Raw genomic sequence first — 27,646 nt, forward strand, 5'->3', positions numbered from 1 at the left:
AAAAAAAAAAAAAGGAATGATCATATTCTGGCTTTAGAATAATTTGTACAAATATTTTAAAATTATTTTTTGAGAATATGTAGTTTTAATAATATAAGTAAATCCTCATAATATTAATGTCATACAATATTATTAGTATTGAGTGTTGCTACTAATATAGATCTATTAAATATATAAATATTCTATTTAAACATATTTAAAAATAATAATTCATAAATATTAAATACATATAAAAAATATGTAATATATAACTTAGAGTAAGAATAAATATATATTTAAATATTAATTTAATTCATAAATAATTTAATTTTGACTAAATTAAATTATTTGACATAATCATTTAATTTAGTGTAAAAACATGGTAAACAATATCTGTTTTATTTTATTTTTTATTTTTATATTTTATTTTATTTATTATTTTTGCATAAGACTCAAAAAATCATTTTTGATAAATAACATATTGTAAAAACTCTCCTCTTTTTTTTTTTTACTACCTTTTCATTCACGTCCTGTGCATTCTGCCGACCCTCTACTCCAAGAAATGTGGTTTTCCGTGGCATTAGCAGGGGTTTCACACTCACACACACACACACACACACACTCCAGCTCTGGAAGTGCAGCCATGGCTTCATCATGGCATCGCTCATTTCTTCTCTGCTGTTTGCTCACTGGAGCTGAAATCATCCTGGGTGGCAACAACAGATCATCTACACCTCCTCCTGTCAATCAAACATCATCTCCGATCAGACCTGGCACGAGGAACAGGGGGAGAAAAATCACTCCTGCTCCCACGAAACCTCCTGCAAGGATCTTCTCCACCAGCGCAAAGCCCACGGTGGTCCAGTTCGCCACTGAAGATCTGGAAGAGAAGATCGAGCCAAACCTGGAGAAACGGTTGTGGGGGAAAGGAGAAAGGGACGAGTCGAGTCAATTAGGTAAAAATAAAAAATAATAATAATTTCTGGCTGTCAATCAATCAGGATGCTGATTGGTTGAAACAGAGTTAAATACAGATATAAAAATATATATTTATTTATTACAAATAGTTATAAATGAGCATAACATGGTGTTTTTAAAAAATGAAAAGAATGCCCTCTTAAAATATAAAAAATTAAATAAATCTAAAAAATTTAAAAATCTAAAATAAATCATCTAAAAATAAATACAAATGTCACATGAATATCTTCCATAAACTTTATATTCTTTTATCCATAAATTCCCTGTTCCATATGTTATTTACGAATCCTGAAAAATACCATGAATTATTGAATTATTTCTGATTAATTCCAACTTGATTTTCATAACATCTAAAGAGATGTGTCCAGTCTGAGACAAGCGTGTGTACTGGGAATACTGGTGTACAGTATGAATGGGACTGCTGAGAGCAATGCCAATATCTTGTTCACACTCGTTTAGGTTGAATCTGGTTCCTCTCAAGGTTTCTTCCTCACCAAGGAATTTATATATTTGCCCCTATCAGGCATAACATTATGACCACCCGCCTGATATTGTGTTGGTCCCCCTTTTGCTGCTAAAACAGCCCTAAACTGTAGAGGCATGGACTCCACTAGATCCCTGAAAGTGTGCTGTGGTATCTGGCACCAAGATGTTAGCAGCAGATCCTTTAAGTCCTGTAAGTTGCAAGGTGGGCTCCATGGTCTCCATGGGCTTTAAAGAATACTTACAGGACTTAAAGGATACTTTTGATAGATAGTGACCACTGCAGATTGCGAACACCCCACAAGAGCTGCAGTTTTGGAGATGCTCTGATCCAGTGGTCTAGCCATCACAATTTGGCCCTTCATCAAACTCGCTCAAATCCTTACTCTTGTCTATTTTTTCTGCATCTAACATCAACTTTGAGGACAAAATGTTGACTTGCTGCCTAATATATCCCACCCACTAACAGGTGCCATGATGAGGAGATACTCAGTCTTATTCACTTCACCTCTCACTGGTCATAATGTTATGGCTGATCGGTGTATGTGTCTACTGTTTTATATTTCATTTCCATTGTTTAAAAGCGCTATAGAAATAAAATTGAATTGAATTGAATAAGTATTAGGAAAAAGATGTTTTCACACCGATCCCATGGAAGAGCCACAATCACACACCATCATATGAAAATAATGAAAATGAAACAGACATGTTACCTCTTTTGTCTTTTTCTGTTCTTTCTCTCTATTTCTTTTTTTCTCTCTATCCTCTCTATCCTCTCTACCTCTATTTCTCTCTCTCTGAAGCATCGCAGCAGCTCATTTTCCGCTTTGAATGGGTCATTTGTGTTTTTTCATCTGAAAAACAACAGTGAAAGCGGGGGAAGAGAAAAGTGATCCTCCATCTGTGCATGAAAGCAGAGAAAAATGAAAGGAAGATCTCTTCAGCGAGGCTCTGAGGGAGTTCACATGGTCATGTTTTCACACTGCTACACACTCAGCTGGGTCAGCAAGACTCCAGTCCAAACACACTATCCATTAGTTATCTTTAAGACTTAGATTACGTCTGGCCTGCCTCTGTCCTGATCCTGTCCTCAGTGTCTCCTGTGTCTGTCCCATGTCTCTCCTGAGTCTGTCCTGCATCTCTCCTAAGACTGTCCCGAGTTTGTCCTGCATCTGTCCTGAGACTGTCTTGACTCTATCATGTCTGTCTTCTGTGTCTCTCCTAAGATTTTCCAGCATCTGTCCTGAGTCTGTCCTGATCCTGTCCTGAAACTGCCCTGAGTCTCTCAAGCGTCTGTCCTGTGTCTGTCCAGAGTGTCTCCTGCATCTCTCCTGAGTAGCTCCTGTCCTGCATTTGTCCTGTGTCTATCCTGTATCTGTTCTGCATCTGTCCTGAGACTGTCCGTTGCCTGTCCTGTGTCTGTCCTGTATCTGTCCTGAGTCTGTCCTGCATATTCCCTGAGTCTCTCAAGCATCTGTCCAGAGTGTCTCATGCATCTCTCCTGAGTATCTCCTGTCTTGCATCTGTCCTGTGTCTGTCCTGAGACTGTCCTGTATCTGTCCTGTACCTGTCCTATATCTGTCCTGCATCTGTCCTGAGACAGTCCTGTGTCTGGCCTGTATCTGTCGTGCATCTATCCTGTTTCCATCCAGCATCTGTCCTACATCTGTCCTGTGTCAATCCTGCATCTATGCTGAGTCTGTCCTGCATCTGTCCTGAGACTGTCCTGTATCTTTCCTGAGTTTGTCCTGCATCTATCCTGTGTCCATCCAGCATCTGCCCTACATTTATCTGCCCTGAGTCTCACAAGCGTCTGTCCTGTGTCTGTCCAGAGTGTCTCCTGCATCTCCCCTGAGTATCTCCTGTCCTGTATCTGTACTGTATCTGTCCTGAGACTGTCCTGTATCTGTCCTGAGACTGCCTGAGACTGTCCTGTGTTTGTCCTGTATCTGTCCTGCATCTGTCCTGTGACTGTCCTGTATCTGTCCTGAGACTGTCCTGTGTTTGTCCTGTACCTGTCCTGCATCTGTCCTGTGACTGTCCTGTATCTGTCCTGAGACTGTCCTGTGTTTGTCCTGTATCTGTCCTGTACCTGTCCTGCATCTGTCCTGTGACTGTCCTGTATCTGTCCTGAGACTGTCCTGTGTTTGTCCTGAGACTGTCCTGTGTTTGTCCTGTGTTTGTCCTGTACCTGTCCTGCATCTGTCCTGTGACTGTCCTGTATCTGTCCTGAGACTGTCCTGTGTTTGTCCTGTACCTGTCCTGCATCTGTCCTGTGACTGTCCTGTATCTGTCCTGAGACTGTCCTGTGTTTGTCCTGTATCTGTCCTGTACCTGTCCTGCATCTGTCCTGTGACTGTTCTGTGTCTGTCCTGTATCAGTCCTGCATCTGTCCTGAGTCTGTCCTGCATCTGTTCTGTGTCTCTCCTGTATCTGTCCTGAGTTTGTCCTGCATCTATCCTGTGTCCATCCAGCGTCTGCTCTACATTTGTCCTGTGTCTATCCTGCATCTATACTGAGTCTGTCCTTCATCTGTCCTGCAACTGTCCTGAGACTGCCCTGAGACTGTCTTGAGTCTGTGTGTGTGTATGTTTAAATCTCAGAATGCCCTCCTCTGGGTTTGGAGAGCTTGAGAGTGAAAGATGCCCAGCTGCAGGCCTCGTCATATAAACGCCGAGGTCTGGGACCCCACCGTGGACGACTCAACATCCAGGCAAGACAAACGCTTGTGTTATCTCAAAGATCTCAACGTTGAGAATAGCGGTTTTGTTTAGTTTAATTTGCTGACATGGATTTCTGCAGTTTTAATGTAATAGTTCTATTGTGAAAGATTCTTCATTTGATTGCAAAGGGCTCCAAGCACCAACAACAAATGTGTTCTCCTGATGGAAAGTTCAGGAACAGACAGCTCCTCCACTTCAGAAATGGATTATTTGAACATTTTAAGTAAATTTGTGATATACACATATACATGATCAGGCATAACATTATGACCACCTGCCAAATATTGTGTTGGTCTCCCTTTTGCTGCAAAAACAGCCCTGACCCATCAAGACATGGACTCTACTAGATCTCTGAAGGTGTGCTGTGGTATCTGGCACCAAGATGTTAGCAGTAAATCCTTTAAGTCCTGTAAGTTGTGAGGTGGGGCCTCCATGGGTACTTAGAGGACTTAAAGGATACTTTTGATAGATACTGACCACTGCAGACCGGGAATACCCCACAAGAGCTGCAGTTTTTGAGATGCTCTGCTCCAGTCACTCAAACCTTCCTCATTTTTCCTGCTTCTAACACATCAACTTTGAGGACAAAATATTCACTTGCTGCCTAATATATCCCACCCACTAACAGGTGCCATGATGAGGAGATCATCAGTCTTATTCACGGCACCTCTCACTGGTCATAATGTTATGGCTGATCAGTGTAAATCCATAGAACTCCTAGATTGTATCTTCCAGACTACCAGAAATTAACATCCCTTCATTTCTTCTGGCTTGCATGTAGTCTGGTATTGAGGACGGGGACATTTTTGATGGAGCTTGGTGTGCACTACATGAAGACAAGAAACAGTGGTTTCAGGTGGACGCTTTGAGAGCCACTCGCCTTACTGGGGTCATCGTACAGGGCCGCAATTCAATCTGGAGGTAGCAAACCACACCAAGTGAACATTAATAAAACATCAGTTTGTAAGATTCCTTATGAAAATGCTACTGAAAAACTCTTAAAAAATTATCAAACAGATGATAGCATCATGGCCTAAAATCATACCGACGTCTGATCTCATTCCTGATAGAGTGCACTAACTTTTCCTCTGTAGCTGGAATTGGGTGGAAACCTTTAAGGTGCAGTTCAGTAACGACTCCATCAGCTGGAAGCCCTGCATGAACGGGACACAGGAAGCGGTAAGATTCATTCACTTCTAGTTCATGACAAAGCAGAGCATTATTAAAGGGCAATATTATACAGAGTGGATGAAGCATTTATGAAGGGTTACAGATAGAGGGATGAAGCGTTTAGAAAACACACATGATGGATGGATGGTTGGATGGATAGATAGATGAGTGGATAAATAGATGAATGGATGGATGGAGGGAAAGATAGAATGGATGGATGGATAAATAGATGAATGGATGGATCAATAGATAGATAGATGGATAGATGGATGGGAGGACAGAGTATATGTTAAATATGGCTGTATGCTTCACTGAAGTGAAGAATACATGGATGGATGGATGGATGGATGGATGGATGGATGGATGGATGGATAGATGGATGGATGGATGGATGGATAGATTGATGGATGGATGGATTGAAAGAAAGACAGATGGATAGTTGGATGGATGATGGATAGATAGATAGATAGATAGATAGATAGATAGATAGATAGATAGATAGATAGATAGATAGATAGATAGATAGATAGATGACTGGATGGATGCATAGCTTGATAGGTATTTTCGGAGAAATTACATAGATATCATACATCATACATTAGCCTAGATTTAGAATGCTCTGCATAGAAGTAGTGGTTATCGATCACATATCAAATATCTACCAAATATCTATCAAAATCATTTAGCTTCAGATTAATGGTAAGCTTTTGAGTAATGCAAATATATCAAGTATATTTCCTTTACAATATTAGGCTTTGGAGCTTTTGAGCTTTTGATTAATGCACATGTGTAACTTTCATAATCATCAAGCAGTGCTGAGATGGGTGAAATACAGGGGATGTTTTTGTAACTTTCATAATTATCAGGCAGAATTAGTGCTGAGATGGGTGAAATACAGGGGATGTTTTTGTGCTGAAAAGTGCAAAGTAAGGGGAATTTTACCAAGAATAGTCACCCAGACAGACATAACCTAGACATAACCTAGGCATCTTATCAGCTTTAGCATTACTTAATAGGCAACAGAGGAGCACATTTAGTTCCAGACACAAAGAGTTAAACTTAGAAATAGAAGTATGGTTTTCCGAGAAATTGAAGCACATCGAAAACATCGAGGTTGGTCGGTACGTGCGTACGTGCACATTGTTGTATAAATCATGTACCCGAAAGGTTGTTTGATGTCATCAAAGGGAGGATGTTTTAACTAAGGGGGCGGTATGGGGACAAATAAGCAAATATAGCAAGTATGTAAATTAAGGAAGGTGGGATTAAAAGTATACATGCATTGAGTATAATGTGGAAATTTCTAGAAATATTTAAATTTGGAAGAGGAGGCGACATGGGGCGTCTGAGGTATAAGAAGAAGGGAATTTCGGGGGGGTTTTTTGGAAGACCAGCTGCTCTCCCCAGAAATGCATGTGATTGACTGCATGGCTGAATAAACCTGCTTCTTCTCATCTGCTGACTGAGATCTCCTTCATTTCGGCTGAGTTTTTGATTATTTGATAGTTTATTGAGTTCATTTGGTACGATTGTTGAAAATAATAGAAATTGGTACTGTTAAAGATTCCACCCTGTGATATGTCCACACGGAGGGGACTCTCAGTTCCGACAGTACTTGAGTGGATGCATGGATGAATGGATGGATGGATGGATGGATGGATGAAAAGACTGAGTAAATGTTATAAATGGCTGTAGGCTGCACTGAAGTGAAGGATACATAAATGGATGGATGGACTAATGGATGGATGGATGGATGGATGGATGGATTGATTGAAGGAAAGATGGATGGATGGATGGATGGATGGATGGATGGATGGACGGACAGACGGACGGACGGATGGAAGGACTGAGTAAATGTTATAGATGGATGGATGCACTGATGGATCCATGGATAAATGGATAAATAGATGGATGGACAGATGGATGGACAGATGGATGGACGGTTGGATGGACGGACGGATGGCTGCATGGATGGATGCATGGATGGATGGATTTACTGCTAGAGCATGCCTGACTTTATGCATAAATAGACAATATTCTTTATAGACAGATGGATGCTCAAAAAGAAAGAATAACGATGTGTATTTTATTTAGGAAGCACTGGAGGTGTAGAGATGGAGTTTTTCATAAGCTGAGGTTGAGAAATCTCTTCCAAATTTTCCTTCAACATCATTTCATGTTAATCCTCCATCTTTATTATTAATCACCATGTGTAAGCGTGAGGACAGATACATCAGTTTCCTCGACACAAGGCTAAAGACTTTCATTAGCTGCTGCTGATGTGAATTGGCTCAGGCATCACCATGGCACTGTATCATCTCCATCATTCGGCCAGCAGGACCCGCTCTCTCCTGGCAGCATGCTGGTGGCTCTGATACACATTTGGACATGGCAGCTGGCAGCAGTTAGCTTGATTAAGTGGCTCAGTTGGAAAGAACGGCTTGCCTGCCCACTGCTTCTTGCTTACCAGCAGATTTCTGTAGGCGAAACCTGGCTAGCAACACCACAACAAACACCACTGCGTCTAATGCACTTCTGGACAAGCTGACTAGCCGAACGCAAGCTTTCACAAAAGCCTTCATCTGTTAAAGTTCAATTGACCGTTTCCTGGTGCATGAGCGACACGTTGGCTCCTGAAGCTCTAGCAGTCTTGGGGGATTTGGGTGAGTTGAATTGGAAAGGTTCACTCAGTGCGATCTTTCATGCTAACAGGTGTTTGAGGGGAACCGGGACACTGATACTCCAGTGCTGGCCGTCTTTCCCAACTCTGTGGTGGCGCGGTTCGTTCGGATCAATCCTCAAACCTGGTTTAAAAATGGAACCATTTGCATGCGTGCAGAAGTGCTGGGCTGTGAGCTACCAGGTAATAATCACAAACGTACACTGCTTATGAATAATAATAATAATAATAATAATAATAATAATAATAATAATAACAGCATCAGGAACAGAATTGAGTGAGAATTCCTGTCCAGGTGTTATTATTATTATTATTATTATTATTATTATTATTATTATTATTGTATTTATTATTACTATTATTATTTTTCCTACAAATTTTGTGTGAAATAAGATTTAATAGGGCTTAGTTTCAAACCTCTCTGTGTTTAGACCCAAATAAGATTTTCCAAGGGCAAGTGGAAGATGGAACTCGGGACAAACTGGACTTCAGACATCACAATTACAAGGAAATGAGGAAGGTAATGAGACTAGGGAATAATAAAGCGCTTGAGGTATTATTCTAACCCTACTCATCATGTTTATGTCACAAGAACACACGGATCATAGCGTAACGCTGCGAGATTTTGGCCGAGCCGCTCGGGTTCCTGGTGTCCGCTTGTGTACTGAGGTTCACCACACTCACCAGAAAACAAATATTAGGCCAAGCTCTAACTTACTCTCATTCTGTCCTCTGCGTTACACACGCCAAATTATTGCCATTTTGGCTTCGAGAGGAAGTACAGAAATTAGCATTAATAAGAATTCTGAAAAAGTACCAACATTTAGTAGATATACATTTATACAATTATTCAATTTTATGCAATAAAAATAAAATAAAAACGTCAAAGTGACTGAAGTGACTGCATGCATCAGGATCTATTGGTTTACAAACTATGAGCAAAGCAATTAAAAATAGCTTTAAAAAAGACAGTGATATTTTTGCTTAGTTGCTATGGAATTTTATTATTTTAAAATGTAAAGGAAAATTTTTTTTTTAAATGTACAATTAAGAAAAAAAATGAAAAACTTTTACAAGCAAATCATTTTGTATCCATTTGTATTTGTTTATATTATTTATTTATTTTTACAATTTTATTTATTTATTTATTTATTTATTTATTTGTTTGTTTTATATATTTTTATATATTTTTTTTTTATCATCTGTGATCTCACAGAAAAATGTATTGGCTTTTGTATCTTTTATTTTATTATCCAGATCTATTATTTTATTATTTTATTTCATTTCCATAAGTGCTATGTTTGAAGTCCTTTTCAAAAAAATTTATGTATATATATTTTTTCTGGCACAATAAAAAAATTTTCAGGTATCATGATACAGTATTTTGGACAGTTATTCATTCACATTCAATTTTTTTTCTGCCAACCTTCACTTATTTGAAGATTTAACCACTGGTTTATCTTTTCCAGCTGATGAGGTCAGTGAACGTGGCTTGTCCAGACATCACACGCATCTACAGCATCGGGAAGAGCCACATGGGCCTGAAGCTGTACGTGATGGAGATCTCTGATAACCCGGGCAAGCACGAGCTGGGTGAGAGAGAACCTGTGAATGAGTCGTTACCATAGAAACCGTAACAAATGAGAACTAGCGCATTAACACAAACCATTACGCTAAGCTATAGCAAAGTTCTGTGAATCAGGAAGCATGTCCCAGCGTTATGAGACGCATGCTTTTCATCTTAAAATTGCAAGAATCCTGCAACCGGAGCCGAGGTCAAAGGTCACCAGAGAGTTTGACTTGGGTTCCTTCTCTCCGAAAGATTCCACGCTGAATAGCTGAACTGTTCTCCGACGCTCAAGGGCAGAGTGGAGTCTCTTGACGTTCAGCACAGACTGGGCTTGTTCTAGAAACCCTTTCCAGCCAAAGCTGTATTTGTTTAACCCAAACAGAGGCATGTATAGGTGCAGCTAACTCGCACACGCTTCCTGCTCAGATCGCTAAACAGCACAGAGTTTTAATAAAGCTGCAAGAAGGTGAAGATCCTGCTAATGAGCCATGGGTTTCAACCACTTGCTCCAACATGGCTAGCTTTTGTACCTAAGAGCAAGCTGAGAAACCTAGCTAGCTGGCTAGCTAACTCACTTTATCTTGCTAGCAAAGAGCAAACTGACTAACAGATCTAGTAAGCTATCAATCGCTAACTAGCTTTGTCAGATGTAAACTCTTTACTTCTCTCAAGAATATTCCACGTTATCGCTAACCGATGCTAAAGGAAATGCTAGCTGTGAGAATCTGATCTTTCCTGTGTAGATCTCACTAATTTCTGCTTATTCTTTATTTCCTCAGCTTTACAGACAGAAATGTTTAACTGGAAGCAGTTAAAAGTTGTATTTTTACTTCTTTGAAATCTTTTCCAAACCTCCTTGAGATATTTTTGTTAGCAGTTTGACGGATTTCCCCAATTCCACAGGAACATGTGGGTGTGTTTGGATGCAGTGCAGCGTTGTTTTAGGGAAGGTGCCAAATTTCAGACCCCTCTGTTAGCGGACAGCTAAAAGACGGAGAAGAGAGAGAGAGAGATGAATGTTAGAGAAAGAGAGAGAGAGAGACAGAGAGGCACTGAGGTCGTATTTTTTATTAGCCTTGTGTCTGTTCCTTTACCGTAATGTAGCTGTTAGCGTCTCCGGTGAAAATCTCAGGTTAACTACATTCCAGTCAAATGACACACACGTGATTTTTAAGACACTTCTCTGTCATTTGCATATGCAAATATCACCTGTGACATCATTCCATCATTCCGTTGTCGCATTTTATGTGAGTATTATGCACTTTAAACTTTTTTTATTTAAATTTGTTCAGGTTTTAGATAGTAACGTTACATCCATTCAGAGAAAATGGGTTCTTAGCTTTGGTGTTGCTATGGCAACCTCACAATTTTAGTTATATTTTGAAACAAATCTAATATAATAAACAGATGCACAGACATAGTGAATTACAGGGCAAGCTAACAAATATAGTAAATTAAAATAAATAATGTTTAATGTGTGACAGAAACAGCAAAAGTGTATTTAGTTAAAATAAAATTCAAATATTTATTTTTATCGAACAAATATAAATACATAATCACATTAAAAATATATTAATTTCTTTAAAATGTATTGTTATTTAAAAGAAATAATAGAAACCTAAGTCTTATTTATTTATTTATTTATTTTATTTTATTTAAATGCCTAAGTCCATTTACAATGTATTAAATCAATATAAATCTCTGAAATAAATAAATATTAAACAATAATAATAAAAAAATTAGCAGTTGAAACAAATATAAATAAAAAGAAATTATGACATTTTATCTTGTTAAAGTCATTTTGCTAGGACGATACTGTGCAAAATTATTGGGACCCCAGTTTTTTTTAATGTACATTTTTGTGGTTTTATATAAATTGCTTTAAAAATTAATAATAAAAATTAAGGTTTCTAAATATAAATATTTTTGTATGGCATTAAACAGAGGTTTAGGCTTACTTTAATCACCACAGCACCACCAAACACCATGATATGTCAGATTACACACTCAAAGCAGTCTGCTGTGCAATACGTGTCTAAATAGTGAAAAGAAAAGTACTCTGCTGCCCCCTGCAGGTGAGCCGGAGTTCCGTTACGTAGCAGGGATGCACGGGAACGAGGTTCTGGGCCGAGAGCTGCTGCTGAACCTTATGCAGTACATCTGTCAGGAATACAAACAGGGCAACCCACGCGTAGTCCATCTGGTTAAAGAGACTCGCATCCATCTGCTGCCCTCCATGAACCCCGACGGCTACGAGATGGCCTACAAGAAGGTGCGGTCAGTCCCACTGTCCTGAATCTTTACATACATGCCTGCATACACAGCTCGGTAAATTCTGGACGTCTGTCTTGTTCCATCTGCAGGGATCAGAGCTAGCCGGCTGGGCTCTGGGTCGCTTCAGCTACGAAGGCTACGACATGAACAACAACTTTGCCAATCTGAACTCTGTGATGTGGGACGCCATTGAGCTGGAGACGGACAAGTCCAAACTGGTCAACCATTACATCCCTATTCCTAAACAGTACACATCGACGGACGCGTTGGTGAGGAAGTTTCATGAAGAAATCTGTCAATCATTCATTTCATTTGTTAACTCTTATAATGCTTCATAGGTGATATATGCAAGTGAATAACCAGCCATTAAACACTGTTAGTGACTTTAAAGTAAGGAGTAAAACACAGTGACATTGTGTTGTTTACTAACGGACGACTAAAGGTGGCCCCGGAGACACGTGCTGTGATCAGCTGGATGCGGTCCATCCCCTTCGTACTGAGCGCCAACCTTCACGGCGGTGAGCTGGTGGTCACGTATCCGTTCGACATGGCTCGAGACTGGGCAGCACGCGAACACACCCCCACCCCAGATGACAGTTTCTTCCGCTGGCTCGCCACCGTCTACGCCAGCACCAACCACGTCATGTCCAATCCAGACAGACGGCCGTGCCACAACAAGGACTTCACTCGCCAAAACAACATCATCAATGGCGCTAACTGGCACACGGTGCCCGGCAGTGGGTATCCTTAAAAAAGTTTAACATGCCCTTGTCCACTTCCTGTTGAAATTGTAGCACCTTCTTTAGGAAATTTCAAATAAAACAGCTTCTTTTTCTGAAACTCCTTCCATAAATGATAAATAAACACTTCCTTACGGAAAAGATTGCTATAATTATCAAATAATTAAATAATCATAATTAAAGGAACAAGTTGCAGAGAGGTCTCTAAACCCTAGAATGTTCCATACTGCCGCTTTAAAGGAGAAAAATCTGCCTTCTAATCAACTACCAAAAGTCTTCAAGATTCCAGAAGTTTGTCCAGCTGAACGATTCGACTGCTGGTGCTGTGATTTATCATGACGTCTTGGACGACTGTGATTTGTTATCATTTTCCAGGCATGAACGACTTCAGCTACCTGCACACTAACTGTTTCGAGGTGACGGTGGAGCTATCGTGTGATAAATTCCCTCATGCCAGCGAGCTGCCTACAGAGTGGGAGAACAACAGGGAGTCGCTGCTGGTCTACATGGAGCAGGTGATAAATCCGACCTGAACTGAATCTCAACATTTCTAACTTATGTGTCACTCTCACACTCAACAAGCTGAATGTTATCTTAGCAATGTATGTTAATGAAAGAGATTAAGTTTCTACACTGAGAAAATTGATTCACAGGTCCACCGAGGCATTAAAGGAGTCATAAAGGACAAAGACACAAAGGCTGGAATTGCAGAAGCCATCGTTAAAGTGGACGATATCGACCATCACATCCGATCCGGTGAGGGCAATCAACTTAAACCTAGGCATTTTTTTCTAGTAACAAACATAAGACTCAATTATGGATTAAGCAAAAGGCAATCGTAATCCTCAGTCCTTAGCAGACATTTAATCTGCGATCAAATCAAGTGTAAGGAATACACCAAGAAAATCTTAAATACAGTGGAACCTCAGCATAGGAATTAAATTTGTTCTGGAGGTGAGTTCATATGGTGAAAATTTGTATTGTGAAATTAATTTTTCCATAAGAAAGAAGGTAAATGTAGATTATCCGTTCCAGCCGCCCAAAAATATGACCAATATTCCCAATATGAAGCGTATATAAACTGTATGGCTGCTTATAAAGAACTGACCCAAGCCAAGCATTCCATGTCAAGGGTCCTCACAGGAAGTGGTGCCACCAAGCTTGGGCTAAAAATAGAACAGACCACCCACGCCCCCAATCTGTCAACAGCAAAACACCCGAAAAATCACCTAGCATGCAAATTTCTTTGCAAAATTTCAATTCTTAAAGTGAAAATTCCTAAGGCATGGCGTTCATATGCTGTGGTTCCACTGTATCAGAAACATGACATCTGAAGGCTGGAAAGAAGGCAAGACTTCGCAGTAAGCTCCTATAAAGTATGAGTACAGCAAGTGAATGTCATTTACTACTTTAACTAGCGCTGTTCCATAAGTCTATCTCACCTGTATTCTTTTATTTTATTTTATTATTTTTTTTTACAAACATACACAAATCCTCTTGCATAAAATCTTTATGCTCTGTGTGATAATATTGACCTAGAGCTTCTATAAAAACAATAACGTTTTATATATAAATCTATGATTTGTTGAAGGACACGACTGTCAGAGAAGCTAATCAACACCTTCTGACCAATCAGAATCCAGAATTATATCCTCGCTTTATATCTCCAGCATCTGATGGGGATTACTGGCGCCTCCTGAACCCCGGGGACTATGAGGTGACGGTGCTGGCGGAGGGATACGTGCCAGTCACGCGCTCATGCAGGGTGGAATACGAGCACTACCCGACCATCTGCGACTTCCGGTTGTCCAAAGCGCCCAGGCCGAGGCTGCGCGAGATCCTGGTCAAGAAGCGGAAGATCTCCAAAGAGCTGCAGCTCAGAATGCGCCTGCTGCGTCTGCGAAAACTGGGGAGAACTGCAAAACAGAATGTGGTTAGGAAGGCAGTTTGACCTTTGGTCTGTTTAGCAGGGCATTTACAGTATTTTTATGAATCAGAATTAAAGATTGTAGTGTCCATTTTTTCGGTCTGGAACTGAAGTTATTAAAATGACAAAAGCGTTCAGATTCACAACTGTGCATTATTTCTATTAAGAATGATTTATTCTCTTTGCATAATACATTTGAGGTGCTTTATATGCATTGTTGAATCATTTACAAATAAAAATGTCATGTAAAATTTGACCTTACAAGAACAACACTAAGTTCCTCTCACTTTAATGCTTACTGTTTCAAAGCACAGACACTGGAGATTTTTCAAAAATACTTCATAAATCATCTCTTCATGGAAATCTTCATCATTTCACTTATACACATTTTCCTTCAAATACACTATATTAGCCAAAGGTTTTGGGACACCCCTCCAAATCATTGAATTCAGGTGTTGTTTTTCAGGGGTTGGGCTCGGCCCCTTAGTTCCAATGAAAGGAACTCTTAATGCTTCAGATTCATACCAATTTTTCCAAATTTGTAGGAACAGTTTGGGGATGACCCCTTCCTGTTCCAACATGACTGTGCACCAGTGCACAAAGCAAGGTCCATAAAGACATGGATGAGTGAGTTTGGAGGAACTTCACAGAGTCCTGACCTCAACCCCACAGAACACCTTTGGGATAAATTAGAGCGCAGGCAGTGAGCCAGGCCTTCTCGTCCAACATCAGTGCCTGACCTCACAAATATTATATGTTATAGCTGCAAAGGGCGGGACAACTCCATATTACATTCATGTGCATGTAAAAGCAGATATCCCAGTTTTGGTCTGGCTCACAGTCTCCGGGACTCGCCCGGGACCTTGCTTTGTGCACTGGTGTGCAGTCATGTTGGAACAGGAAGGGGTCATCCCCAAACTGTTCACACAAAGTTGTCCAAAATGTCTTGGTATGAAGCTGAAGCATTAAGAGTTCCTTTCACTGGAACTAAGGGGCCGAGCCCAACCCCTGAAAAACAACACCTGAACACAGTGATTTGGAGGGGTGTCCCAAAACCTTTGGCAATATAGTTTATGTAGTTTGTAGTAAATAAAATCTAATAAAGTTAGATCACCTGACCAATCAGAATGGAGATTTCAACAGCACTGTGATGTAATATATATACTGTATATACCTCACTACTGCTTTGCATTTCTGGTTAGATAACTAAACTACCTGCATTTCGTTGCCTTGTACGCATGCGCAATGGCAACACAATTCCAACTTATAGAACATATAAAACTAATCTTTATACACCACATCGTCCTGTAAAGCTGTAATTATGTTCTCAGAATAAATGATATTTGTTAAAAATGTTTATTTAAATATATAAAAGAGAAATAAAGCGTACGGAAAACATGACCGGAACAAAAATAAATAGCGGTTTTGTCCAGAAGATGGCGCTGTGCTTCTGTTTTACTATTATTATTATTATTATTCATTTCTAACGCTCTTCTATATTTATACAGACGATTAAAAAGTGTTCTGTGGCCTAATATTACTCTTAATAAACTTTTAAATTGTTAAAAGAAGACTTTTTAAATCCTCTTAACAACTCCCGCCTCACTTTTTCACAGAAAGTCCTTCAGTTCCCCATAACACCAGTACAAAAAACAAAAATAGGCGCACATCGATTGCGTCATATCTGGTCGCCGTCCTGTCATGCTGCACTGACATTTGCCGGGCTAAAATGTCAACTTGTGGTAGATAATAATGTCTAAATGCGCTTTTTGTAATAAATTATTGAAGAATGTAATCGCTTGTTTTGTGCAAGATGTGGAATAACGTCGGAAGGTGAGGATTTTTTATGTTTGTGTAGCTTGCATAGCAGTTTAGTCAGCATTCTGGAGCTAGCTTAATTCATTCTGGAGGAGGCTTATTTTATATATTAGAGATATTTTAGATGTTTATGATATATTTAGAGGTTTATTCATTAAATGCCGCTGAGTTTACTGGATGATCTTGGTTTTGTTATTGTGAAAAAATAAATAAGGAAGCGATCTACGTTCCATATTAATGCATTAAAATGGGAGATTTATATTAGAGCCTTTTATTGCATTTGATTCTTAATTAATTTATGGTTTTATCAAAGTATTGAATATATGAATATCTTTAAAATGCCAGCAAATTATTATTTACATATATATATATATATATATATATATATATATATATATAAATATATAAATATATAAATATATATATATTATTTATTTACTATTATATCTTCTTCTTATTGTTTATTATCATTACTGTTTTATTATTATTATTTATTACTATTATTATTGTTATTGTTATTATGATTTAGGATTTTTAAAAATTATTATTATTATTTATTTGTTATTATTTGTTTTATAATTTTTTGTTGTTCTTCTTATTGTTATTATTTGAATGTGTTTACTTATCACTGAAAGAAAAACAAATCTGTAAAACAAAAAAATAACAGAATATAATAAAATGTTTAAAAATATAAAATTTTAAAATGTAGAAATGTTTTTAACACATTAGCTTCTTGATTGCAATTGAAATTATTTTTTAAAAATGAATAGCTTCAAAATGCCAGCAGAAGAATAGTGTTGCATTGAAATGACAAACTGCTTATTATTTTTTTTTAATTATCATTATTTATTACTTTTTAATATGTTTTTATTTATTATTATTTTATTTTCTTATTATTATTTGTTAATTATTATTATTATTATTTATTATTATTATTATTATTATTATTATTTGAATCTGTTTATTGTTATGTATATTAAAAAATAAAATAAAATGTTTAAAAAAATACAATTTTAACATATAGAAATTGTTTAACAGTTTTAACAAATTAGCTTCTTGCTTGCAATTAAAAATTTGTTTTTTTTAAATTTCACAATTTTTCAGTATGCCAAAAAAAGTGTATTGCGATATAAACCATTCACAGAATCGATATTATCTTGACATCTTGACCATACCAAATATCAAAATTATTAAAAGTATTAAAATATATGTTGATGTTAAATAAAAATTAAACTATAGTGATTATGGTCTGGTTTAATTATTTATGCAGTAATTGTTTAATTTTTGTTCCTTGTGCAAAGTTATAAACTAGATTATCTGATCTGTAAAGAAATTTGTCTCTGATTATTATTATTATTATTATTATTAATTTTTTTTTTTTTTAATTTTCTTATCTTATTAATGGCTTATCTTGTCAGTTTTTAACAAATACAGTGAGGTCAGATATAATGCTTCATCTGTTTTTTCCTCTGTCTCTCAGGCTCTCCACCATGACATGCTTGAAAATCTTTCCTGGATCCTTAAGGTCACATTTGCGTGGCGTCCAGTTGGCAGTAAAAGCCCAGGTGAGATGTATCTCTCAGGGCGTGTCCAGGACAGACTCCTCCCCCCGACCTGCTCGCTCTCTCAGCTCCAGAAGTGTCCTGTCTGTGCCAGCGTTGTACCTGCAGCCGTGCAGTATGAGGCGAGTGAGCGGGTCTGGGTCCGGGTGGTACGAGAGCGTGGCAGATTCCGCTCCGGTCCACTTTACAGAGCAGCTCCTGATTTCCAGCCAGCAGATGACGGGGTTGCCGTGGTGGGCGGGGATCATCTGCACCACAGTGGCGCTTCGCACCGTCGTCACTTTGCCACTTGCCATCTACCAGGCCGCCATAATCGCAAAGGTCTCGTCTCAATCACTCACTTCCTCAACACTTGCTCTATTGGGGTCAAGACCTGCATAATATTATGAGTATTCAAAGGGGGTGGAGTTTCCTCAATATGGGCAAAATTCCATTACATCCGAATGAATCGTGAGTCCTTCTAGTCCTGACTCTGTTTGAATGTTCAGTTGATTTGAGTTAAAACCTCAATAACCCGTAAAAAATAAACATGTAGAAATATAACGTCACTATGGACCTAATGTATCTGAGGAAGCAAAGAATTAGATTCACGCAAGATCATAACGGCGTAGATCCTAATAGCATTTTTTTTTTACGTAACCCGCATATATCTCTATAAAAATGACATTTGAGGATCATTTTCATTTCTGTATCTAATATTCAATATCAGAGGACATGAGAAGTTTACTTACTCTAGAATTTACAAACTGAATCATTCAACTGAGTCATGAATCGAATCGAATGAATCATTGTTGAATCGATTCACTTTACGTCCAGAGACTCAGACCGCAGCTGGTATCCATGGCAATGGCTTTCAAAAGTGAGAACCACTCAGATCTGGGATGGGGTCGGGTTTCTGTCTTTTTTATGCTTTCTTTCTTTCTTTCTTTCTTTTTTTTCTTTTTTAATTGGATACAACGAAATGATTCAGCTCCTAATTTGACTCACTCGCTCTATTGAATTTCCTGAGCCTCCTTGTTGTATAGAAAATTATTTCCTCCCCTCCGTCAGTTCTCATCCCCCATCTGGGAGACATGTCGACTAAATACAGCTACACTGTTAGGGTTTTTCCCTGCCGGAAATGATCTTCTGCCCTCCTGGAGAGCGTCTGGGCTCGCGTGAAGTAAACAGTCCGAGCTCAGTAATCTCCATCTCGACTTAAACGTAAACATCTGCGCTGTTTATGTGTTAAAGGCTCTCTTTCCTGATTTCCTTCTGTTTCACAAACCATCACCTGGATCATGGAGGAATCTGTTTCAGCTTGTTCTTTTCTCACACAGCTTGTACTTTTCTGTTCCCAGTAGCTCTCTCTCTCCTTTTTTTTTCCCACGTCGTCGTTGCTGTTTTTAATCTCTCGCTCTTGGCCGCTGTTCAAAATAGCGCCCGAGTCATGGGTCACATTTCCTCTGAATAATCTTATTTTTACATTTTAATCTTATTTAAACAAGTAAAATGATTGTAAATGGGGGAAAACCATAGCATGCCATGTTTTATGCTTCTTATGGCAGTAATTTACATGCTTTTATACAACAACGATCATTTTTATCGTTTTAAAGTCGCTAAACATGCCCCAGATGACATTAAAGCAGCTATAAGTTTTATCTTTATTTATCATATATACATTACTTTCTTTGCATTTCCCATCCTTGGTGGTCGGGGTCAGAGCACAGGGTCAGCCATGATGCAGCACCCCTGGAGCAGGGTGGGTTGAGGGCCTTGCTCAAGGGCCCAACAGTGGCAGCTTGCGTGATGCTGGGGTTTGACCACTTGAACTACCACCCACCCTATAAGAAGTTAGAGCAGATGTATGCACAGTATGTGACACTGGAGACTCCTTCCTTAAACGTCAATTAGACATCTCTTTAAAGAAAACTTCCATGTAGCGACTATATTAATTTCTTTCTTTTTATTAATAAATAAATAAATAAATTTTTAATAATATATGCTTCCACTGTACAGTGTCGACGTGAAGGCGCCATTGCTATGGAAACGATAAAATATTTAGTAAAAAAATGCCTATTATCCTAATACCTAAATAGCTTAAATGTTAATTAATAATAATAAAAAACGTTAGATTTTTTCCCACAGTGTTTATAGCATTGAGCATGTTGAGCTGATCTGAGATCAGGGCTTCGTGTGTTTGTTTTTATATTTGCTTTAATTAACAGGTCACTGAACTGATTTCAGATCGAAGCCTTGCAGAAGGAAATAGCGGAGTTAGCACAGCGGCTACGCTACGAGATCTCCGTCAGGGCCCAGGAGAAGGGCTGGTCTGAGAAAACCTGCAGGTAAAAATCACGACTGGTATAATTATAAATACTCGCTTGCTAGTTTCTCAGCTGGGTGAAAAGCAGAAGCCGCCACTTTTAATAGTATTAGCTTTTAAAATCAAAGAGTGAGTTAGCTATACTGTTTCTCAGGTGAGGTTAGCTAAGCTTTTAGCTTATTCTAGCTAGCAGTTAAACAGTCTGTCAGGTGTTAGTTAGATACTTTTGTCCATTAGAATGCTAGCTAGTTATCGCTTGTGCTGTCAAAATGTGTTAGCTAGCTCAGACCGGATAAATGTAACCAAAATCTTTGCTAATAATATCTTACAGTGTCTGTCAGGTTGTGTTAGCTAGCTCAATTTAATCCTTATATCTATTCCTAAGCAGTCTGTCAGGTTGTTTTGTGTGGACCGGATAAATTTAACCTGAAATCTTCGCTAATAATATCTTACAATGTCTGTTAGCTAGCTTAATGTAATCTTTAGAACAAATTCCCGGCTAGTAAATACTCTATCAGATTTGATCTGTATTAGCTAGCGCCATTTAATCATTCTAACAATCCCTAGCTAGTCTGTCAGGTTGTGTAGATAGATTGTAACTTTTAAAAAAGGTTCTTAGCTAGCATTACTTGTGCTGTATGTCAGCATTGGGTTAGCTAGCTGAATTGAATCTTTACCTCAAGTTCTAGCTAGTAATCAAACAGCTAATGCTAGCTAGAAATGCTGTGGACTGTTCATCAGGTTGTGTTGTATTGTTTAATAGCTAAATTCAGCTAATGCTAATGCAAGTCAGTCAGCTAAATAGCACGAGAGCTTATGCTAGCTCTAGTAATTACTTCAGGAAACTGAAGCATTTCTAGTCGTTTAATGCTTTTTGCTAGCTGAAGTTAGCCATGAGAATTCAGTTCATTCGTTTGACCCACAGGTACCATTTTAAGAAGAATCTGCGGAGGATCGTCTCCGAACTCTACGTGAGGGACAACTGCCACCCCTTTAAGGCCAGTTTGCTCGTCTGGGTGCAGTTGCCCATGTGGGTGAGCGTCTCTCTCGCCCTGCGTAACATCAGCGTGGGATTGGAACACGCCCCCTCAGGTAAATCACCTCTTCATTTATATACATTAAAGTGGGCAGGGCTAATCCGAGGTAAATCGGAGGCCCTCCGGGTTCGTATCTGTGAAAAAATTATATTCCTTGGATAGAGCACTTACCCATAATGCACCAGTGTAACACACAGGCACCATCACCACCACCAGACTGAGTCTTGGCTCACATCCAGAACATTCCACTGTGTTTCACTCGCGTTTCAAATCTCACAATGTCTTAGGGTGTGTGGGTGTGTGTGTGTGTGTGTACATATATATGTGTGTGTGCATGTATGCACATTTGTGTGCTCATACATGCCTGTGTGTATGTGTGTGTTGGTTCATGTCTATGCATGTGTGTGTGTGTGTTCATGTACATGTATATGTGTGTGCATGTATGCACAGGTGTGTTTGCTAATACGTGCCTATGTGTGTGTGTTTGTGTATTTGTTTGTGTGTGTGTGTGTACGCTCATGCGTGCCTGTGTATGTGTGTGTTCGTTCATGTCCGTGTGTGTGTCTGTGAGAGAGTGGGCGCGCTCATGCATGCCTGTGTATGTGTGTGTTCGTTCATGTCCGTGTGTGTGTCTGTGAGAGAGTGGGCGCGCTCATGCATGCCTGTGTATGTGTGTGTTCGTTCATGTCCGTGTGTGTGTCTGTGAGAGAGTGGGCGCGCTCATGCATGCCTGTGTGTGTGTGTGTGTGTTCATGTACACGTGTGTGTGTGTGTGTGTGTGTGTGTGTGTGTGCGGGCGCACTCATGCATGTCTGTGTGTGTGTGTGTGTGTTCATGTACACATGTGTGTGTGTGTGTGTGTGTGCGGGCGCACTCATGCATGTCTGTGTGTGTGTGTGTGTGTGCGGGCGCACTCATGCATGCCTGTGTGTGTGTTCATGTCCATATACATGTCTGTATGTGTGTGCATGTATGTGCCTGTGTGCATGTAGGCACATGTGTGTACTCACGCTTACCTGTGTGTGTGTGTGTGTGTGTGTGCAGGACTGCAGCAGCAGCTGGCAGCAGGTGGCGCTCTCTGGTTTCCGGACCTGACGGTACCAGACTCCACCTGGATCATCCCCGTGTCTCTGGGCCTCATCAACCTGCTCATCACTGAGGTGACTCATTACTATATGATTCAGTCTGACTTTAACATTGTAATTATTATAACTGTCTCTAAATGTAATTAACAGGTCAGTAGAAATGTAATTAATGTGTTATTAACATTCTATTAACATCATTTTTTAATTTCATTGCGTTGTTTTGGGGTGGTGTTTTGTTCTGTTACGGAGGAAATAATGCTTGTATCCTTGTCCTCACATGAGACAAGAGGAAATCACAAACACACACACACACACACATTATCAATAAACAATAGAGCTAAGAGAAGGGTGGGATTTCCTTATTCCTGTTGTTTTGGACATTGGCACTTTAGACGAAAATAAAAACAATTATGACATCTAACTGTGTGTGTGTGTGTGTGATGGTTTTCGACAGGTTTATGCCCTGAGCAAGCTTGAACAGTCAAAGTTCCAGAAGTACGTGACCAACGTTATCAGAGGAATCTCTCTGGTCATGATTCCTTTAGCCGCCACCGTCCCTTCCGTGAGTGATCAGTGCGTGTGTGTATGCGTGTGTGTGTGCGTTTGTGTGTGTGTGTGTGTGAGACAGATAATAAAATATCTGATGTATTTTTTTTTTCGAACCTTTGATCTTATCCACCTTCGTAGCGATAAAAGATAAATGAAATTTCCAAATTTTTACGCAAAATTAAAAAGTGCGTCATTATTCGTAATCGTTAGCTAAAAGAAAAGTCAAGCGAACAACGACATTAATTTATTTTTCATTTAATTATTATTTTAATCATTATTATTTAAATTATTTTAAAATTAAATATATATATAGTGAGGGGAAAAAATGATTTGATCCCCTGCTGATTTTGTACGTTTGCCCACTGACAAAGAAATGATCAGTCTGTAATTTTAATGGTAGGTTTATCTGAACAGTGAGAGACAGAATAACAACAAAAAAATCCAGAAAAACACATTTCAAAAAAGTTCTACATTGATTTGCATTTTATTGAGTGAAATAAGTATTTGACCCCTTTGCAAAACCCTTGCTGGCAATCACAGACGTCAGACATTTCTTGTAGTTGGCCACCAGGTTTGCACACATCTCACATCTCAAGGAATTTGGGCCCACTCCTCTTTGCAGATCCTCTCCAAGTCATTAAGGTTTTGTGGCTGACCCTTCAGCTCCCTCCACAGATTTTCTATGGGATTAAGGTCTGGAGACTGGCTAGGCCACTACAGGACCTTAATGTGCTTCTTTTTGAACCACTCCTTTGTTGCCTTGGCCGTGTGTTTTGGGTCATTGTCAGGCTGGAATATCCATCCACGACCCATTTTCAATGCCCTGGCTGAGGGAAGGAGGTTCTCACCCAAGATTTAACGGTACATGGCCCCGTCCATCGTCCCTTTGATGCGGTGCAGTTGTCCTGTCACCTGGGGATGGTGTACTTGGTGTCATAGGCAGCATTCCTCCTCCTCCAAACACAGCGAGTTGAGTTGATGCCAAAGAGCTGGATTTTGGTCTCATTTGACCACAACATTTTCACCCAGTTCTCCTCTGAATCATTCAGATGTTCACTGGCAAACTTCAGATGGTCCTGTACATGTTCTTTCTTTAGCAGGGGGACCTTGTGGAAGCTACTGGATTTCAGTCTTTCACGGCGTAGTGTGTTACCAATTGTTTTCTTGGTGACTATGGTCCCAGCTGCCTTGAGATCATTGACAAAATCCTCCAGTGTAATTCTGGGCTGATTCCTCGCCGTTCTCATGATCATTGAAACTCCATGAGGTGAGATCTTGCATGGAGCCCCAGACCGAGGAAGATTGACAGGCCTTTTTTGTTTCTTCCATTTGGGAATAATCGCACCAACTGTTGTCACCTTCTCACCAAGCTGCTTGGCGATGGTCTTGTAGCTCATTCCAGCCTTGTGTAGGTCTACAATCTTGTCCCTGACATCCATGGACAGCTCTTTGGTCTTGTCCATGATGGAGAGTTTGGAATCTGATTGATTGCTTCCTTCTGTGGACAGGTGTCTTTCATACAGTTAAGGAGCTGAGATTAAGAGCACTCCCCGAGAGTGCTCCTACTGTAATCTCAGATCCTTACCTGTATAAAAGACACCTGGGAGCCAGAAATCTTTCTGACTGATAGGGGATCAAATTCTTATTTCACTCATTAAAATGCAAATCAATGTAGTGTCAATGTAGCTTTTATGAAGTGTGTTTTTCTGGATTTTTTTGTTGTTATTCTGTCTCTCACTGTTCAAATACACCTACCATTAAAATTACAGACTGATCATTTCTTTCAGTGGGCAAACGTACAAAATCAGCAGGGGATCAAATCATTTTTTCCCTCACTGTATATATATATATATATATATATAAGTCGCTATTTTTCCGTAGTTACGTGTTTTTTATTGCTTTTATACACGATCAGGTTTAGGTGGGGTTTTTTTTTATAATAATAATAATAATAATAATAATAATAATAATATTTCATTTCATTTCATTGTCTGTACCACTTATCCGATCTATACTCGGGTCACGGGGAGCCTCAGGCATCGTCGGGCATCAAGGCAGGATACACCCTGGACGGAGTGCCAACCCATCGCAGGGCACACATACACACACACACACACTCATTCACTCACGCAATCACAAACTACAGGCAATTTAGAGACTCCAGTCAGCTTAGAAGCATGTCTTTGGACTGTCAGAGGAAACCAGAGCACCCAGAGGAAACCCACCAAGCACGGGGAGAACATGCAAACTCCACACACACAGTGATACATCCTGTCTCTCTCTCTCTCTCTCTCTCTCTGTCTCTGTCTCCCTCTCTTTGTGACTCTCACTCTGTCTCTCTGTGTGTCTCTCTCTCTCTGTCTCTCTCTCTTTGTCTCTCTCTCTCTCTCTGTCTCTCTCTCCCTCCCCCACTTTCTGTTTCGTGTGTGCTGAAATCCGCCCAGAATCTCAGTCCCTGACACTGTTTTGTCTTCCTGCTCCGTTACATAACAGAGGTATGTGAGTACCAGCAGAGATGCTCTGTCTGATTCCCCCCCCAGCTGGAGAAAGGGCTCGTGCCTGGGGAAGACGTCTGATATGTCCGATGCGTCCGAAGCGTTTATCTTTATCCTCGGTTGAGTTATCATTCCACTTCAGTGTTATGGCTAAAGTTTGCAGTTGTGTAGCGGCTGAGATTGGCAACAAATGCAAGATTCAGACGTCACGCCTGGATCGTGTACTTTCATGAATTTCAGCCATCATAACAAAGTCACGTTTTGTGCCGGATCTCTAAACATCGTACTACGACTACGCTATCACTCACAAATACGCACAAAGTGCTTTCTTTCCTTTCGTCGTTTCACGATGATAATCTTGTGTTGGTTTTCTTGTGTCTGGAGATGATTGTAAACGTAAAACCTCAAATAAAAACCTGTCGATCGCGACTTAGACGTAAAGTTAGCGCCTCAGTGTATAGATTTCTCGTTGAAGTTTGTTAGCTGGCAGCATTTTAGAACGTTAGCTGACTACACAATAGAGTCGTTTGTCTCTAACTTGTGTCTAGCGCCTGCTATTTTAGTCGTTTGTGGGAGTGGCCAGGTAAAGCTAACTAGCGGTACTAGCTGCTCACACAACGATCTCCGATTTATCTTTACTTTTTTTTTCTTTATTATTATATCCTCCAAATAGATGTTGAACCCATGATTTCTTCTAGTAGCAATTACATTTGCGATTGAGGAATTTCCACCTTCACAGAAATAAAATTTTTGCCTGTTGCTTGCTTGCTAGCATGAACGTATATTTAAATCTCCGTCTCTCTGTCCCTGCTCTAGTCGATGGCACTGTACTGGCTCAGCTCCAGCTGCATTGGTCTGGCTCACAACCTCCTCCTGCGTTCCCCACGATTCCGCTCTCTCTGCCGGATCCCGCCGTCTCGCTCGGACTCTCACACTCCCTACAGGGACATCGCTGCTGCCTTCGTCACCAAATACATGAAATAAACTCACCGTCTGGCTTGGTCCGATTCGGCAGTGATACCATCTGTCTTCTCTCTACTCCTGGACATCATGGAGGACAAGAGATAAACATTAAGACTGAAGGATTTCCGGGATACACGGTTTTAGTGTTGAGGTAGAAATATTTAGAAAGAAGTCCTGTAAACTTAGTGTGGGAGGAAAGTAAACTGAACCAAAGGCTCTTCTTCCTCTTTCAGCGTCTTCCTCTTTCTTTTGCTCCGGTTTTGGTTTTGAATATTGTCTGTGGAACAGAATTTTAAAAGTAAAAAATACACTGTAAATCTTCTGATGATGCTATTATTGATCAAAACAAATCCTAAACAATTAAAAATCATTTTTGAATAATTCTCACTGGATTCAGGTTCTCCTAGGACGAGTTCAGAGGTCATGATTATTGATTATCTGCGATCACGATATTTCTGACACGACTTGAAGACAGCAATAAACATCACGATTGCGACTTAATTTTTTATGAATTGTGGGCGTGTCTAAAACATCACCGGAGCTTAATCACAACCTCCAGACCAGAAAACCTGAAAAATGTTGTTGTTGTTGTTTTACTGTTATTATTACTAATTATTGTGTATTCACATTGACAAGAATTTTCTGTTTGTTAAATTTTTTATGTGGCATGAAGTAAACTGTAAAAGCCAGCATCCAGACTGTGTACTCTGTAAAAGACTGACTGTTTGGAAATGGGCGTTCCCAGTGGGCGGGGTTATCTTCAGCTCTTTGGCTCTGTGCGTCTTTTCTCCGTCTGCAAGTCCAACATCAGCGCTGCGACGCTACGGACGCGCTCGTGCCCCCGGGTTCTCTGTTCCAGTCACGATGCTGTGGGTGTTCATTCTCCCGGCGCTGACCGCCGCCGCAGTCTCGCGCGTCCCGCGCTCCTGCGGCACCTGCGACCCGAGCTCGTGCGCCGCGCTGCCGGCCACGGGCTGCGCGTTCCGCGTGATGGACGCGTGCGGATGCTGCGAGCTGTGCGTCGCCGGCGCGGGAGAGCCGTGCGGAGCGCGCGGTTCCTCGGTGACGCGGTGCGCGCCCGGTTACGAGTGCGTGAAACCCCAGCAGGACAAAAAAACTTCGAAGAGGAAGTCCGAGCCGGGTGTGTGCATGTGCAAAAACGGCGACTACCAGGTGTGCGGCTCGGACGATGTGGAGTACCGGAGCGTGTGCGAGCTGAGAGCGGCCAGTGCGTCCGCGGAGCGTCAAAAAAAACAGGCCATTAAAGTACAAAACAAGGGCAAGTGCGCTAAAGGTGAGGACTTTACA

General features: G+C 40.1%; 3 protein-coding genes across 4 annotated transcripts in view; all 3 read left to right on the top strand.

Moving 5' to 3' along the window:
* The first annotated feature begins 609 nt into the window (after positions 1-609).
* Positions 610-14,893, top strand: cpxm1b (carboxypeptidase X (M14 family), member 1b). The gene is made up of 13 exons (XM_058407172.1): positions 610-935; positions 4,044-4,153; positions 4,945-5,084; positions 5,258-5,342; positions 8,046-8,196; positions 8,445-8,533; positions 9,483-9,606; positions 11,659-11,855; positions 11,947-12,126; positions 12,300-12,594; positions 12,973-13,112; positions 13,251-13,353; positions 14,268-14,893. The coding sequence occupies exons 1-13, from the start codon at positions 623-625 to the stop codon at positions 14,546-14,548; spliced, it is 2,208 nt and encodes a 735-aa protein (XP_058263155.1). The 5' UTR covers positions 610-622; the 3' UTR covers positions 14,549-14,893.
* Positions 14,894-16,211: 1,318 nt separating this feature from the next.
* Positions 16,212-27,023, top strand: LOC131366723 (cytochrome c oxidase assembly protein COX18, mitochondrial). Of its 2 annotated transcripts, XM_058411430.1 has the most exons (7): positions 16,212-16,357; positions 17,823-18,225; positions 20,131-20,231; positions 21,135-21,301; positions 22,291-22,406; positions 22,786-22,893; positions 26,192-27,007. In XM_058411430.1, exons 1-7 carry the CDS (start codon positions 16,338-16,340, stop codon positions 26,357-26,359), a joined length of 1,083 nt encoding a protein of 360 aa, XP_058267413.1. In that variant the 5' UTR covers positions 16,212-16,337; the 3' UTR covers positions 26,360-27,007. The 2 variants fall into 2 exon arrangements, with proteins under 2 accessions (XP_058267413.1, XP_058267420.1); XM_058411437.1 differs by lacking the exon at positions 22,786-22,893 and having other exon boundaries at positions 26,192-27,023.
* Positions 27,024-27,054: 31 nt separating this feature from the next.
* Positions 27,055-27,646, top strand: part of igfbp7 (insulin-like growth factor binding protein 7) — a 7,204-nt gene continuing 6,612 nt past the window's right edge. The window contains 2 exon segments of the mRNA XM_058411445.1: positions 27,055-27,183; positions 27,185-27,632. Of these exon segments, the coding sequence (XP_058267428.1) occupies positions 27,070-27,183; positions 27,185-27,632 (562 nt within the window). The 5' untranslated portion in view covers positions 27,055-27,069.

The sequence above is a fragment of the Hemibagrus wyckioides genome, linkage group LG02 (assembly GCF_019097595.1).
Source record: "Hemibagrus wyckioides isolate EC202008001 linkage group LG02, SWU_Hwy_1.0, whole genome shotgun sequence".
In the NCBI taxonomy this organism is placed as follows: Eukaryota; Metazoa; Chordata; class Actinopteri; order Siluriformes; family Bagridae; genus Hemibagrus; species Hemibagrus wyckioides.

Excerpts from the sequence above, each read along its gene's own strand:
- cpxm1b (XM_058407172.1), top strand. The coding sequence starts at position 623 with ATGGCTTCATCATGGCATCGCTCATTTCTTCTCTGCTGTTTGCTCACT. Across the intron at positions 5,343-8,045 it reads TGAACGGGACACAGGAAGCG|GTGTTTGAGGGGAACCGGGA; the intron begins GTAAGATTCATT and ends TCATGCTAACAG. Across the intron at positions 13,354-14,267 it reads CGACCATCACATCCGATCCG|CATCTGATGGGGATTACTGG; the intron begins GTGAGGGCAATC and ends TTATATCTCCAG.
- LOC131366723 (XM_058411430.1), top strand. The coding sequence starts at position 16,338 with ATGTGGAATAACGTCGGAAG. Across the intron at positions 16,358-17,822 it reads ATGTGGAATAACGTCGGAAG|GCTCTCCACCATGACATGCT; the intron begins GTGAGGATTTTT and ends TCTGTCTCTCAG. Across the intron at positions 21,302-22,290 it reads ATTGGAACACGCCCCCTCAG|GACTGCAGCAGCAGCTGGCA; the intron begins GTAAATCACCTC and ends GTGTGTGTGCAG.